The 17,713-nt window shown below is 37.6% G+C and overlaps 1 protein-coding gene across 1 annotated transcript in view; it reads left to right on the top strand.

Moving 5' to 3' along the window:
* Positions 1-7,288, top strand: part of LOC102803434 (sorting nexin-5-like) — a 34,335-nt gene extending 27,047 nt beyond the window's left edge. The window contains exons 6-10 of the mRNA XM_085497535.1: positions 200-284; positions 3,968-4,094; positions 4,190-4,279; positions 4,446-4,511; positions 6,857-7,288. Coding sequence (XP_085353661.1) covers positions 200-284; positions 3,968-4,094; positions 4,190-4,279; positions 4,446-4,511; positions 6,857-7,000 — 512 coding nt within the window. The 3' untranslated portion in view covers positions 7,001-7,288. The remainder of the gene's footprint in view (positions 1-199; positions 285-3,967; positions 4,095-4,189; positions 4,280-4,445; positions 4,512-6,856) is intronic.
* Positions 7,289-17,713: the final 10,425 nt, after the last annotated feature.

A 17,713-nucleotide genomic window follows, 5' to 3' on the forward strand; every position in this document is an offset into this window, starting at 1 on the left:
CAAAGAACATAGAACATTTATTTCTGTCGTTGATGAGGTATGTATATGCAAGTACCAAGTAGCAAACATGTGTTGTATGCGAGTGACAAAAAGGGCCCGAGAAAACAAGTGTATACAAGGGGTGAAAAAGAGTCATTTGCGAGTGGCAAAATGTATAGCAAATATAAACAAAATTGGCTTTTCTTTCATTTTATATTAGGGCTTGAAGGAGCAGCTGCACATTTGTCCACCACTTTAAATCTGGGTGGCGGCATTTTGGAAGGAAATAACGCCACTGCTAATAAGTGAGTCATGTCAGTTAGCTCACCACTCTTTATTCTGCTATGTAGTAAAGATATAATACACTTATGTGATGGCCACCCTTCGACATTTCATGGCCACCTTTGACAACCATCTTTCGACATTTGATGATGACCACCACCTTTCGACATTTGATGACTGCCACCTTTCGACATTTGATGACCACCCTACGACATGTGACGACCACCCTACGACATGTGATGGCCACCCTACGACATGTGATGGCCACCCTACGACATGTGATGACCACCCTATGACATGTGATGCCCACCCTACGACATGTGATGACCACCCTACGACATGTGATGACCACCCTACGACATGTGATGACCACCCTACGACATGTGATGACCACCCTACGACATGTGATGACCACCCTACGGCATGTGATGACCACCCTACGACATGTGATGACCACCCTACGACATGTGATGACCACCCTACGACATGTGATGACCACCCTACGACATGTGATGACCACCCTACGACATGTGATGACCACCCTACGGCATGTGATGACCACCCTACGACACGTGATGACCACCCTAAGACACGTGATGACCACCCTACAACATGTACTGACCACCCTAAGACATGTGATGACCACCCTACGACATGTGATGACCACCCTACAACATGTGATGACCACCCTACGACATGTGATGACTACCCTAAGACATGTGATGATCGCCCTACGACATGTGATGACCACCCTACGACATGTGATGACCACCCTACGACATGTGATGACCACCCTACAACATGTGATGACCACCCTACAACATGTGATGACCACCCTACGACGTGATGATCACCCTACGACATGTGATGACCACCCTACAACATGTGATGATCACCCTACGACATGTGATGATCACCCCACAACATGTGATGGCCACATTATGACATGTGATGGCCACACTTCGACAAGTGATGGCCACACTTCGACAAGTGATGGCCGCCCTATGACATGAGATGACCACCCTACGACATGTGATGACCACCCTACGACATGTGATGACCACCCTACGACATGTGATGGCCACCTTATGACATGTGATGGCCACACTTCGACAAGTGATGGCCGCCCTACATGTATGACATGTGATGACCACCCTACGACATGTGATGACCACCCTACGACATGTGATGACCACCCTACGACATGTGATGACCACCCTACGACATGTGATGACCACCCCACGACATGTGATGGCCACACTTCGACAAGTGATGGCCGCCCTACGACATGTGATGACCACCCTACGACATGTGATGACCACCCTACGACATGTGATGACCACCCTACGACATGTGATGACCACCCTACGACATGTGATGACCACCCTACGACATGTGATGACCACCCTACGACATGTGATTGACCACCTTATGACATGTGATGACCACCCTATAACATGTGATGACCACCCTATGACATGTGATGACCACCCTACGACATGTGATGACCACCCTATGACACATGATGACCACCTTATGACAAGTGATGGCTGCCCTACGACATGTGATGACCACCCTAAGACACGTGATGACCACCCTACAACATGTACTGACCACCCTAAGACATGTGATGACCACCCTACGACATGTGATGACCACCCTACAACATGTGATGACCACCCTACAACATGTGATGACCACCCTACAACATGTGATGACCACTCTAAGACATGTGATGATCGCCCTACGACATGTGATGATCGCCCTACGACATGTGATGACCACCCTACGACATGTGATGACCACCCTACGACATGTGATGACCACCCTACAACATGTGATGACCACCCTACAACATGTGATGACCACCCTAAGACATGTGATGATCGCCCTACGACATGTGATGACCACCCTACGACATGTGATGACCACCCTACGACATGTGATGACCACCCTACAACATGTGATGACCACCCTACAACATGTGATGACCACCCTAAGACATGTGATGATCACCCTACGACATGTGATGATCACCCTACGACATGTGATGACCACCCTACAACATGTGATGATCACCCTACGACATGTGATGATCACCCCACAACATGTGATGGCCACATTATGACATGTGATGGCCACACTTCGACAAGTGATGGCCGCCCTACGACATGTGATGACCACCCTACGACATGTGATGACCACCCTACAACATGTGATGACCACCCTACAACATGTGATGACCACCCTAAGACATGTGATGATCACCCTACGACATGTGATGATCACCCTACGACATGTGATGACCACCCTACAACATGTGATGATCACCCTACGACATGTGATGATCACCCCACAACATGTGATGGCCACATTATGACATGTGATGGCCACACTTCGACAAGTGATGGCCACACTTCGACAAGTGATGGCCACCCTATGACATGAGATGACCACCCTACGACATGTGATGACCACCACCCTACGACATGTGATGACCACCCTACGACACGTGATGGCCACCTTATGACATGTGATGGCCACACTTCGACAAGTGATGGCCGCCCTACATGTATGACATGTGATGACCACCCTACGACATGTGATGACCACCCTACGACATGTGATGACCACCCTACGACATGTGATGACCACCCTACGACATGTGATGACCACCCTACGACATGTGATGACCACCCCACGACATGTGATGGCCACACTTCGACAAGTGATGGCCACCCTATGACATGAGATGACCACCCTACGACATGTGATGACCACCACCCTACGACATGTGATGACCACCCTACGACACGTGATGGCCACCTTATGACATGTGATGGCCACACTTCGACAAGTGATGGCCGCCCTACATGTATGACATGTGATGACCACCCTACGACATGTGATGACCACCCTACGACATGTGATGACCACCCTACGACATGTGATGACCACCCTACGACATGTGATGACCACCCTACGACATGTGATGACCACCCCACGACATGTGATGGCCACACTTCGACAAGTGATGGCCGCCCTACGACATGTGATGACCACCCTACGACATGTGATGACCACCCTACGACATGTGATGACCACCCTACGACATGTGATGACCACCCTACGACATGTGATGACCACCTTATGACATGTGATGACCACCCTACGACAAGTGATGGCCGCCCTACGACATGTGATGACCACCCTACGACATGTGATGACCACCCTACGACATGTGATGACCACCCTACGACATGTGATGACCACCCTACAACATGTGATGACCACCTTATGACATGTGATGACCACCCTATGACATGTGATGACCACCCTATGACATGTGATGACCACCCTACGACATGTGATGACCACCCTATGACACATGATGACCACCTTATGACAAGTGATGGCTGCCCTACGACATGTGATGACCACCCTACGACATGTGATGACCACCCTATAACATGTGATGACCACCCTATGACATGTGATGACCACCCTACGACATGTGATGACCACCCTATGACACATGATGACCACCTTATGACATGTGATGGCTGCCCTACGACATGTGATGACCAGCCTATGACATGTGATGGCCACACTTCGACAAGTGATGGCCGCCCTTTGACATGTGATGACCACCAATTGACATCTGATTACTACCTTCCATCATGTTATTTTTTATTTTCTCACACAGTATGTTGGTGACATTTTCACATGCATTGGATGATTACAAACATGGAGTTGAGGTGTTTGCAACAAACGATGAAAGCACATTGGGATTCGTCCTGGAATTATATTCACGCTATCAAGAGTCTGAAAAGGTTTGTACCATCCATACATTTGAATGTATGAATTCGTTTTTCAAGTACATGTGTGTGAGAGTGCTTTACAAAACTGATTTGTTTTCTGTTGGAAGGAAATGCTTTTCAGAAGGACATGTAAGATGATTGATTTGGAAACTGCCACCAAGAACTTGGAGAAAGCTAAACCTCAGAAACGAGATGCTGTAAGTATTTCTGTTGTGCTTTTATAGAAATTTGTTTTGCAGATTTAGATCATTTAATTGTTACAATATAGTAGATACAAAAGTATGTGCAATAGTGTGTGCATACAGCAATAAGTGTCGTCATAACAACTGATTTCAGTTTCAAATAATTGATGTTTAATTATAGGCTGATGATGCTAAGAAAGATGCAGAGGTAGTATTTGAAAGGATATCAGAGGTTGCTAAAAAAGAGGTAAATTCCATTATCATTAGAAAAACTAGAATCCAAAGTCTTTGCAGTCAAGGAGGCCATTAGCTTTGTTTTTTGATATTATTTGAAATCAAGAACTATTATTTTGGGTTCCATTCATCTGCTTCTGTTGATTCATCTTTCCAGAGCCATTTCTTAGACATGCTTTGATCAATCACATTCAGACTTAACATACAGGTCATGTATGATGACTTACATATGCACAGCAATTTTCATTACTGTTTGATAATAAGTATGGCTGACTAGCAGCCATTTTGGTTCCAAAAATTGATAAGTTCTGATACTTACACATGTCCAGGACTGCTCCTCAATAATGAACAGGGCAAGTTAATTCAAACTTCTTATCATGATCTTGCATATTGATTTACAGGTGTACAGGTCACAAAAATGGCCAACTGGCTGCTATTTTATTTGTTCATGCTGATTCCTCACTATTATATTGCCTGATTCCTCACTATTATATTGCCTGATTCCTCACTATTATATTGCCTGATTCCTCACTATTATATTGAATGATTCCTCACTATTATATTGTCTGATTCCTCACTATTATATTGCCTGATTCCTCACTATTATATTGCCTGATTCCTCACTATTACATGTATATTGCCTGATTCCTCACTATTATATTGTCTGATTCCTCACTATTATAATGCCTGATTCCTCACTATTATATTGCCTGATTCCTCACTATTATATTGCCTGATTCCTCACTATTATATTGCCTGATTCCTCACTATTATATTGCCTGATTCCTCACTATTATATTGCCTGATTCCTCACTATTATATTGCCTGATTCCTCACTATTATATTGCCTGATTCCTCACTATTATATTGCCTGATTCCTCACTATTATATTGCATGATTCCTCACTATTATATTGCCTGATTCCTCACTATTATATTGTCTGATTCCTCACTATTATATTGCCTGATTCCTCACTATTATATTGCCTGATTCCTCACTATTATATTGCCTGATTCCTCACTATTATATTGTCTGATTCCTCACTATTATATTGCCTGATTCCTCACTATTATATTGCCTGATTCCTCACTATTATATTGTCTGATTCCTCACTATTATATTGCCTGATTCCTCACTATTATATTGCCTGATTTCTCACTATTATATTGCCTGATTTCTCACTATTATATTGCCTGATTCCTCACTATTGTCTGATTCCTCACTATTGTCTGATTCCTCACTATTATATTGCCTGATTCCTCACTATTATATTGTCTGATTCCTCACTATTATATTGCCTGATTCCTCACTATTATATTGCCTGATTCCTCACTATTATATTGCCTGATTCCTCACTATTATATTGTCTGATTCAGTTGAAAGTTTGTACATACTACACTCATGGGTTATGTTTTTTTGTGTGACTCAGTCAAAGTTGATGAATTAACGGTAAATTTTCTGAAATCCTAAAATTGCAGTCTGTAAATGTGTCTGAAATCATTTCTTGCAAATGAACACGGCTTTGAATCAGCATCATACATATCAGGTTACAGGTGCACATAATTTTAACAACTGTTTCTCTGAATTGTCTTGCATGCATTCCATTCAAACTCACTACAATAATTATACATACTGGATGTTGGCTGAACATAACATTTTGTTAGTAATTCAACCTAATTTGCTCAGCGTTCTATAGTACATTGCCAGCAATGACTGATAGTATCACAGCACTATTTAGCCAAATGTACACCCACATTACTGGATAGTTGCTGGTAATGGAATTTGGCAATAAATACAGATTGGGGACTGAGCATTTTCATTGCTTATCAAACCACGTAACACTAAGCCAAATGTTATTTGTGGTACCGAATGAACACACATTGTGTCAAATGTACATTGTTAAGCAACGCACTGATCGAAGTTTAACAAAAATTCAATAATTGCTATTTGCATACTATAGTTTAGACTTTTATAAATTATTAAATTATGAAGAATGGGATAACAAATATCAGTGTTGAATGGATTAAAAAAATATGAGAAAAGTGATAAAAAACACAGATTATGGGTATTTAATAATTAATGCTGATTATTTCGGTTACTGTAAATTACATGTGCTTTATTTCAGCTGGAATCAACATTGTGGGTTCACTTCGCAACATTATCTATGATTTTTGATTGGTCAGTTGTATACAAAATATAGAACAATATTTTCAATTTATGTTAGCTTTGCAGTTTCTTTCCTTCAGTATTGCTAATGAATTCCATCAGCTTTGTGTTAACAGTTCTAAAGATTGTATCAATGTGTCTACTGATGCTGGTCAAATTCACTCACCGACTCACACTTTCATTTACTCTTAGATTGTACACTATCACACCGAGAGAGTCTTAGAATTTCAGAAAGCTTTAATCTTGTATGCTGAAGCAAAGATTAAAACTGCTCGAGATACGTATGCTTTACTCGCAAGAAGTATGAATAAACTGAAGGAAGTTGACTCAGCTTAGACAATAGATGATGTGTCAATGTCCAATCCTCTGACACCTCGAGAGAGGCCATTTTGAAACGTGACACTATTTTACCTCAATTCTTCCTTCCATATCAATATTTATGTATTATGAAGCTTACTCGATGTTCAAGCAACTTGTTTTCATCTTCACTGGAAGTAAGAAAAGTGGTACAAATAAGGCGCCCCAAAAAATGTTTCTGGTAATCATATACATCAAAGGTGAAAGGTGACATTTGAGGTTATGTAGGTCACTTCATTTTCTGAATAAAATCAGTAAATAAAAGCAGATTATTTAGAGGTTTTGTTGTCATATTCATTCTCATGAAAAAGTTATAAAAACGAAAAAATTAATCACTGCATCAATTTTGAAAACATTTTGTATGGGCTTTCAAACCATAAGTGCACCTTGTATAATATTGTATTTTTTGTGTAGATTGTGGCACTTAATTCTGTGTGTATGACCTTGTGTCTCATGCTACAACAGCTGTGAAATTTGCTCTTGTCATTCTGGATCATTTTTTTCCCTCCTAATTTTAATAATTTCCTTCTCAACCTTAATAAAAAGATTTCAAATCAAAATGGGTGGGAACTGTCAACAGTATTCTTTTTGTCTCAGCTTTACTGTCATGATCAGTCGCTTATTCAAAGGTTTATGTCAGAATATCTCAAATTTCTTGCATTATTTTGGTGCGCTCACTTCCTATGTGTAATTAACTGTAAAGTGAAATGTTGACTTTGACTCACTGTATTAAGGACCTCAGTGAAATGTTCACTTTGACTCACTGTATTAAGGACCTCAGTGAAATGTTCACTTTGACTCACTGTATTAAGGACCTCAGTGAAATGTTGACTTTGACTCACTGTATTAAGGACCTCAGTGAAATGTTCACTTTGACTCACTGTATTAAAGACCTCAGTGAAATGTTCACTTTGACTCACTGTATTAAGGACCTCAGTGAAATGTTCACTTTGACTCACTGTATTAAGGACCTCAGTGAAATGTTGACTTTGACTCACTGTATTAAGGACCTCAGTGAAATGTTCACTTTGACTCACTGTATTAAGGACCTCAGTGAAATGTTCACTTTGACTCACTGTATTAAGGACCTCAGTGAAATGTTCACTTTGACTCACTGTATTAAGGACCTCAGTGAAATGTTCACTTTGACTCACTGTATTAAGGACCTCAGTGAAATGTTGACTTTGACTCACTGTATTAAGGACCTCAGTGAAATGTTCACTTTGACTCACTGTATTAAGGACCTCAGTGCAATGTTGACTTTGACTCACTGTATTAAGGACCTCAGTGAAATGTTCACTTTGACTCACTGTATTAAGGACCTCAGTGAAATGTTCACTTTGACTCACTGTATTAAGGACCTCAGTGCAATGTTGACTTTGACTCACTGTATTAAGGACCTCAGTGAAATGTTGACTTTGACTCACTGTATTAAGGACCTCAGTGAAATGTTGACTTTGACTCACTGTATTAAGGACCTCAGTGAAATGTTGACTTTGACTCACTGTATTAAGGACCTCAGTGAAATGTTCACTTTGACTCACTGTATTAAGGACCTCAGTGAAATGTTGACTTTGACTCACTGTATTAAGGACCTCAGTGAAATGTTGACTTTGACTCACTGTATTAAGGACCTCAGTGAAATGTTCACTTTGACTCACTGTATTAAGGACCTCAGTGAAATGTTGACTTTGACTCACTGTATTAAGGACCTCAGTGAAATGTTGACTTTGACTCACTGTATTAAGGACCTCAGTGAAATGTTGACTTTGACTCACTGTATTAAGGACCTCAGTGAAATGTTCACTTTGACTCACTGTATTAAGGACCTCAGTGAAATGTTCACTTTGACTCACTGTATTAAGGACCTCAGTGAAATGTTCACTTTGACTCACTGTATTAAGGACCTCAGTGAAATGTTGACTTTGACTCACTGTATTAGGAACCTCAGTGAAATGTTCACTTTGACTCACTGTATTAAGGACCTCAGTGAAATGTTCACTTTGACTCACTGTATTAAGGACCTCAGTGAAATGTTGACTTTGACTCACTGTATTAAGGACCTCAGTGAAATGTTGACTTTGACTCACTGTATTAAGGACCTCAGTGAAATGTTCACTTTGACTCACTGTATTAAGGACCTCAGTGAAATGTTCACTTTGACTCACTGTATTAAGGACCTCAGTGAAATGTTGACTTTGACTCACTGTATTAAGGACCTCAGTGAAATGTTCACTTTGACTCACTGTATTAAGGACCTCAGTGAAATGTTCACTTTGACTCACTGTATTAAGGACCTCAGTGAAATGTTCACTTTGACTCACTGTATTAAGGACCTCAGTGAAATGTTCACTTTGACTCACTGTACTAAGGACCTCAGTGAAATGTTCACTTTGACTCACTGTATTAAGGACCTCAGTGAAATGTTCACTTTGACTCACTGTATTAAGGACCTCAGTGAAATGTTGACTTTGACTCACTGTATTAAGGACCTCAGTGAAATGTTCACTTTGACTCACTGTATTAAGGACCTCAGTGAAATGTTCACTTTGACTCACTGTATTAAGGACCTCAGTGAAATGTTCACTTTGACTCACTGTATTAAGGACCTCAGTGAAATGTTCACTTTGACTCACTGTATTAAGGACCTCAGTGAAATGTTGACTTTGACTCACTGTATTAAGGACCTCAGTGAAATGTTCACTTTGACTCACTGTATTAAGGACCTCAGTGAAATGTTCACTTTGACTCACTGTATTAAGGACCTCAGTGAAATGTTCACTTTGACTCACTGTACTAAGGACCTCAGTGAAATGTTCACTTTGACTCACTGTATTAAGGACCTCAGTGAAATGTTGACTTTGACTCACTGTATTAAGGACCTCAGTGAAATGTTGACTTTGACTCACTGTATTAAGGACCTCAGTGAAATGTTCACTTTGACTCACTGTATTAAGGACCTCAGTGAAATGTTCACTTTGACTCACTGTATTAAGGACCTCAGTGAAATGTTCACTTTGACTCACTGTATTAAGGACCTCAGTGAAATGTTCACTTTGACTCACTGTATTAAGGACCTCAGTGAAATGTTGACTTTGACTCACTGTATTAAGGACCTCAGTGAAATGTTCACTTTGACTCACTGTATTAAGGACCTCAGTGAAATGTTGACTTTGACTCACTGTATTAAGGACCTCAGTGAAATGTTGACTTTGACTCACTGTATTAAGGACCTCAGTGAAATGTTGACTTTGACTCACTGTATTAAGGACCTCAGTGAAATGTTGACTTTGACTCACTGTATTAAGGACCTCAGTGAAATGTTCACTTTGACTCACTGTATTAAGGACCTCAGTGAAATGTTCACTTTGACTCACTGTATTAAGGACCTCAGTGAAATGTTCACTTTGACTCACTGTATTAAGGACCTCAGTGAAATGTTGACTTTGACTCACTGTATTAAGGACCTCAGTGAAATGTTCACTTTGACTCACTGTATTAAGGACCTCAGTGAAATGTTCACTTTGACTCACTGTATTAAGGACCTCAGTGAAATGTTCACTTTGACTCACTGTATTAAGGACCTCAGTGAAATGTTGACTTTGACTCACTGTATTAAGGACCTCAGTGAAATGTTCACTTTGACTCACTGTATTAAGGACCTCAGTGAAATGTTCACTTTGACTCACTGTATTAAGGACCTCAGTGAAATGTTCACTTTGACTCACTGTATTAAGGACCTCAGTGAAATGTTCACTTTGACTCACTGTATTAAGGACCTCAGTGAAATGTTCACTTTGACTCACTGTATTAAGGACCTCAGTGAAATGTTGACTTTGACTCACTGTATTAAGGACCTCAGTGAAATGTTCACTTTGACTCACTGTATTAAGGACCTCAGTGAAATGTTCACTTTGACTCACTGTATTAAGGACCTCAGTGAAATGTTCACTTTGACTCACTGTATTAAGGACCTCAGTGAAATGTTGACTTTGACTCACTGTATTAAGGACCTCAGTGAAATGTTGACTTTGACTCACTGTATTAAGGACCTCAGTGAAATGTTCACTTTGACTCACTGTATTAAGGACCTCAGTGAAATGTTCACTTTGACTCACTGTATTAAGGACCTCAGTGAAATGTTCACTTTGACTCACTGTATTAAGGACCTCAGTGAAATGTTGACTTTGACTCACTGTATTAAGGACCTCAGTGAAATGTTCACTTTGACTCACTGTATTAAGGACCTCAGTGAAATGTTCACTTTGACTCACTGTATTAAGGACCTCAGTGAAATTGTCATTGCTACAAAATTCCCTGATAATAAAATCAGTTTACTTATTTTACTGTATTCCTTCCAGCAAATATTATTAGTGCATGATTTCAGTTTGTTTAGCAATATGGATTTAACTTCCCACACTCTGTTTCATGAAGGCATGAATTTGTTTTATAAATATTTTTAAAACAAAAGAACCTCTTGTTTCATTTAAATTAAAAGAAGATGCTTTTATTGGCTGTAGAAACCATTTGGTAACGTCAATTACCCATTGGCCAATTTACTGTCACAATCCAATCAATTTTGTTTAAGGTAGCGGGACTATTATTTGCATACTTGTTTTCATCTTCTAATTGTGACTAAATGACTACAAATAGACCTGGGAAGGTATATATTTTTAGAATCGCCAGACTTCAAGCTTTTCACAAGTGTATTTTGCATGCCGGTATCTGCATTCTACGACGCGTTACTCAATCAAAGGTGAAAAATTACTTTTTCTGTAAAAAAAATAATTACGAATTTATGCTGGCGATAAGAAGTATTTTTTTCACTTTTCCTAGTTGTTCAATAGTCTGGTAAATTGAATGTGTCTGGTTAGTTTTATTCAAGCAACGCGTTTTAAAAAATAGTGTCCTGAATTTCAATTACTGTTTTAGTCGCATTGCCCCCAACTCAAACCACAACTCGTTGGTAAATAATCCATGAAATAGTTTGTCTGGACACATTCAAGTTCCTCTCATTGTCACCTTAAAGCTGTGAAAATTTGGTGTTAATCCGACGACAATAAGTATACGTTATTTTTTGTTAAAGACCTTGTATTTTGAAAAACATAAACTCCTAGAAAACGTCCATGAAGTCACAGCAAAGATTTTCAAGCTTGTTTATCTGCACAATCAATTTGTTTTCCCATCAAGGTCTGTTTTACCATGTGTAGGGACATCCAAATGTGTAAGGCTATTGGAAACCAAAAAAATAAAAGAATGGGATAGCTATAATTGGATAAATTCGGCATATGAAAACACCAAAATCAATGATTTTTTTCAGTGGCTGTGTGACCTTGTGTCTGACACATTCATATGCAAATGACTAATCTGTGAAACAAACAGGGGCGGAGACAAACCACTCAAATGTTTGGAAACACTCATTGTGTGTCAGATAGCTACTGATAACACATCCTAACATTGCTTTGTCTTGAGTTTATCTTTGAAACTTATAGGCACACAGATTAAACCTGTGTTGTTGATTTTGGAAAACACTACTGAGGCTGCCTTGCTTCCCTTCAGAAAATCTACATTTTAACCAACTTACATGACATTCTATGTTATATTGACTTTATCATATGAAAGTTTATGGTGCATTTCATCAATTAATAAATAAATGTGAAAATCGTAATTTTCAACACAAATAATAGTCTCGCTACCTTAAATCATTTGCAATTACATTGATTCATTTGCTAAGTATTAGTATTATCATTTTGCATTGATAAATTGCGAAAGTGAGGCAGTGTTAAGGTGGATATTTTATACGGGTGTTTTAATCGGCATTTGAAATTTATAAACAAATTCATGCCTTTATGAAACCTGGTGTATTCAGTTGAGTGTTATTGTTTAGGAGTTTATTTTTATGTACACTTTATTGTTATATATATTTATATATTTATTATTCTTTTATGTTAGTTATACAGGTAGTATGAATGTACAACTCATCTCACATAATCTATTGTATGCACACTTGTATGCAAGATGCTCTGTATCATTATATACATGTGATACAGACATCAAAACCTAGACTGGCCCAGCCCAGCCCAGCCCAGCCCAGCCCAGCCCAGCCCAGCCCAGCCCAGCCATGACAATTTTAATAAGTTTGTGCTTGTCCAAAGAATTCAATGTATCAAGCTCACTCATGTGTCATGGTTGCATAGGTCAGATCAAAAACTGCCATCTTATTGGTTGATACGTACAATCACGTTTATTACTCATTGGCATAAAAACTTGCACGAAAAAGTAGTGCATCTGCAGTGGAATAGACCAAACATGGTCATTTGCACAACAGAACCAGCAATTTTACAAATTCTACTATAGGTCACAGTACTATATTTTTAGCAATCAATATTTCAGTCAGATTTTGTTTTTTTCTTATACATGTTGGCAGTGTAACAAAATATAGCTCTTGTCTGCTTTATACGTTTTTTAAGAATTTACTATAATTGCAATACATGTTAAGATCAGTTGCAGAGAGGCTTTCTATTACCATATATGGTAGCTGATGTAATCAGGGATATGTACATGGGTCTGGAGTTTAATCGGGGAAAGTAGACGAGGTGATGAATTGTCCCTAAGCAAGTAGTTGTTCAAAGAATTGTTTTCGTGGGAGATGTGCAAGACTATGTGCTACTTGTACTGTATAGTTTTTATGACCCCACTTAACTGGATTTGTAAAGTTGTATGATTTCATAGAGACATAGAGACATAATTCATAAGAAATTGTGCAATTACAACTTTATTATTATAAAGTATTTGTATGCTTCAAACCTAACTAAAAACAAATTTATCCAAAAACTGGATAAAATGGACAATGGTTATTGTTAAAAATTGTTAGTGTTTTTTGTTAAAACTGAGATTATTGCCTTTATATGTTGCAAGTAGAATTGATTTATGCATTTTACCTGATATGAGGAAGTTATTGGCTGTGAAAACAGTTTTGGTGTCATTCATTACTGTATTTGTATTTCAGAGTTGCTTGATTGTAGTGGTGGTGTGTGTGTGTGGGGGGGGGTTACCAATCTCACTTGCATTTTGTTTGAATCTACTTAATAAAATATGTGCCTTGTAAACAAGCAAAACCAAATTACAGGAAAATGATATCAAATGTTTTAGTATTGTATATTGTATAGAGATTAAAAAGCAATAAATATGGATAGATACATAAATTTAACTGGTGTAATTTATTGTTTTCATTTCTTCTTACCTAGTAGAAAGGTTACCTCAGTAGTGCTGTTTTCTTACTTTCCATTATGTGCAGAACAACTCCCATAATTTATTGTGATCACCATGAGAAATTAGTCAATTAGGAAGATGTCAACACTGATATTTATACCATACTAGACGGTTGGTTTAGTAACAAATCACCAAATTTTGAAGTTCTGAAGTTCTCCTACACTGTCAGAATCAAGGTTGTGGTATATTAATCATCAAATATAAAATGATCTGAATCTAGCCAACTGATTGGCTGGAGCCATTTCTTGTATCTGTCACTAGGAGACCTGTGATCCTTCCCCTGAAATTTGAATAAGCTGGCATAAATATCTAAATCAAAGTCATGCAACTGTGAGACTGATGATTAAAGGTGTGTTATATGCTCAAAACAAAGAAACCTGGTACAAGAATTAATGGGAATTATTATTGCATATTTGGTAATAAAATTCTCCTGTATGGAATGTGCATGTTCTTTGCTGCATATTATACAAAACAAGCACATGTCATAGCCATGCTCATCATTGCAACTTGCAGAATCTGTAACCGCTTTCGTAAATCAGCATAAAAGCAAAGAATCCCTCTATCCCCGTAACTTTTTGTAGCAGTTATAGAACAGCTTGCAATCAATATCCGTAGAAACCCACAAGTACAAGTAGTTGGTTATGAATTTTAACAAAAAACATATCAAGTTAGCAATTTATGCAGATGATATCACCTATTTTACCAATGAAAAGTCAATTGAAATTTTGTTTTGTATTATTAATAACTATGGAGTATGCTAGGGTCTAAGACTGAACGAGGATAAGACAGAAGCCCTGCTCATGGGTTATGGCCATAAACCAAAAAAAAATTAATCTGGACTGATGGAATCAAAATTCTGGGAATTTATCTAACATATGATGTCAAGAAATTTATTGAAGAGAACTGTAAGAGTAAATTAAAACTACTAAAACAAATCTGTGGATTATGGTCCCAGAGGGCGCTGTCTATCATCGGGAGAAGACAAATTTTGAAAACGTTTGGAATATCACAGTTTGAGTATGTAGCAACAATGGTTCAAACCCCAAAGACAGTTATTAAGGAATTAAAACAAATAATGTTTAATTTTATATGGAACGGTAAAGACAAAGTAAAACGTAATACAATAATTGCTGACATTGAAAAGGGTGGACTAAAGATGATTGAAATTGATTCGTTTCTGAAAGCCCAAAAGTTTAAATGGATCAAAAAGTTGACCATGGGAGGCCAAGCCGGTTGGCAGGTGATTATGCGAGATGTGCTAAGGAATTTTGGTGGTAATATACTTTTTCTTTGCACTTACGATTTACAAGAACTGAAAGAACTTGTCTCGCCATTCTTTCTGGATATCTGCCTTGAATGGGCAGCATTTGCACAAGTTCCCCCTGACTCACCTAATATAATAGACCATCAATGGCTTTGGAATAATAAATATATAAAAATTGGGAATCATCCAGTTTATTTCAAATCTATGGCAATTAAAAATATTAATAGAATTATTGATTTAATTGATAATAAGGGCAACTTTCACATCTGGAATTACTGGCAAACAAAGGGATTATCAACTTTAGATTATTTACATATTCAGGGATTAATTTCTGCAATACCGAAAAAGTGGAAAATTCAAATTCATAATAACAGTCACAAGTGGTTTGAACCAGGAAATGTAATTTATTTTAATTCATCATATATACATATAAATTCATTAACAAGTAAACTAGTATATAAGCATATGTGTAATACTATAATAGAACCTCCTACAATTAAATATAGGTTGGAGGAACTGTATAATGTATCTCCAGTAATTATTAAAAAATTTTCAGTCTACCTTACACCACTACAATTTCAACAGATCTTGGAGCTTTTTCAGTTTCAAATTATTCATAGATATATTCCAATGTTTTCAAAACTTTTTGAATGGAAGTTAGTAGCCTCCCCTCTCTGTGTTATGTGTCATACAGAAATTGAAACCATAGAGCACTTGTTTGTGGAATGCCACTATGTACAGTCATTGTGGGAAAAACTGCAGCAAAATTGTAATTTAATTTCAAATACAGATTGTAATGTACAAAATATTATACTTGGCATCTATGAGGTGAAAAATATTATGTTGAATCATTTTATTTTATTGTTTAAAAAATACATATACAAATGTAGGGGAGAAGCAAAAATCTTATCATTCTTTGGTTTCAAGGCATACATAAAAGACCATGAACATATAGTACATCAACTTGCTTTAAATAGAGGCAAAATATTATATCATTATCAGAAATGGGAGCCAGTTATGATTTGGATTAACGGATAGCCACTCATTCAAGCCAGCAGTCAACATTGCTCAATTGTATTAATACCAAGGAAACGAACTGGTTAAAATGTTATTTGGTAATTGTAAATAATTTCTTTTTGGCTAGTGGAATAGTACAAACAAAACATGACAGCTGGCTTTGAAGGGTACAAAATAGAAAACACCACATTAGCTAACATCTCATTCTTGTTTTCGTTTCAGTTTTTTTTTGTGTATGTATGTTTTTGTTACTGTATATTTGTATGTTGTGTGAACAATAAAAAAAATCATAAAAAAAAAAAGAATCACATATAAAATCATTGTACAATTTTTGCTTTTGTTTTCATGTGCAAAAACAGTGTATTTGTATTATATCAACTTGAAATATACTAGAATTGTTAATTTTTTGATGTGCCTCACCCATCTATGTCACGTATGTATTAGACCATGTTCAGTTTAGAAATGCAAACATGCAAGTTCCATGGAATGTGTTTTTAGCCCTGGAATTTGAATATGAAATTTAGAAAGTCCACAAAATGTGTTAGAATGCCAGTTTACACAAATACAACCAAATAAATGTGGAAATCTTTATTGGTGTTTAACACTTTAAATTTCTTTTTTAAGAACCCACAACGCTTCTCCTGTCGAGATACAAATGTAGTATAATCATGGAGGTAAAAAAAAAAAAGACGTTGGAGGAATTTTACAAATTTGTAGCTTATTTCTTATGCAAGCATGTTATAAGGGTATAAACAGTGTACTTGGGCATTTGAGTTTAAACCTTGCACCATGTGATGGACCAAAGAGAACAGCGCCCTTTAGAGAATGGTTATTAGCACTGTCACTCATAAATGAAACAAATGCAACTAGATTTACGACTAACCAATAAATTTGAATATTAGAATTTTCTAATACAATCTTTTATTCACAATTATTATTGTGGGAAGCAATAATTGATATTATAAACTAATCTAAACAAACTATTACATCCTTGCCCATTGAGAATCTACATGAGATGCTAAATGGACATGAACAATGAAGTCATCATAATTACATCAAAAAATTAATATTCATGTTCCTCAAATAATAATATCTCTTATAACATAATATAACATGAATTGTTCACAAAAAAAATAGTG

This window comes from Saccoglossus kowalevskii, chromosome 3, assembly GCF_978046115.1.
Source record: "Saccoglossus kowalevskii chromosome 3, keSacKowa6.1, whole genome shotgun sequence".
Lineage (NCBI taxonomy): Eukaryota > Metazoa > Hemichordata > Enteropneusta > Harrimaniidae > Saccoglossus > Saccoglossus kowalevskii.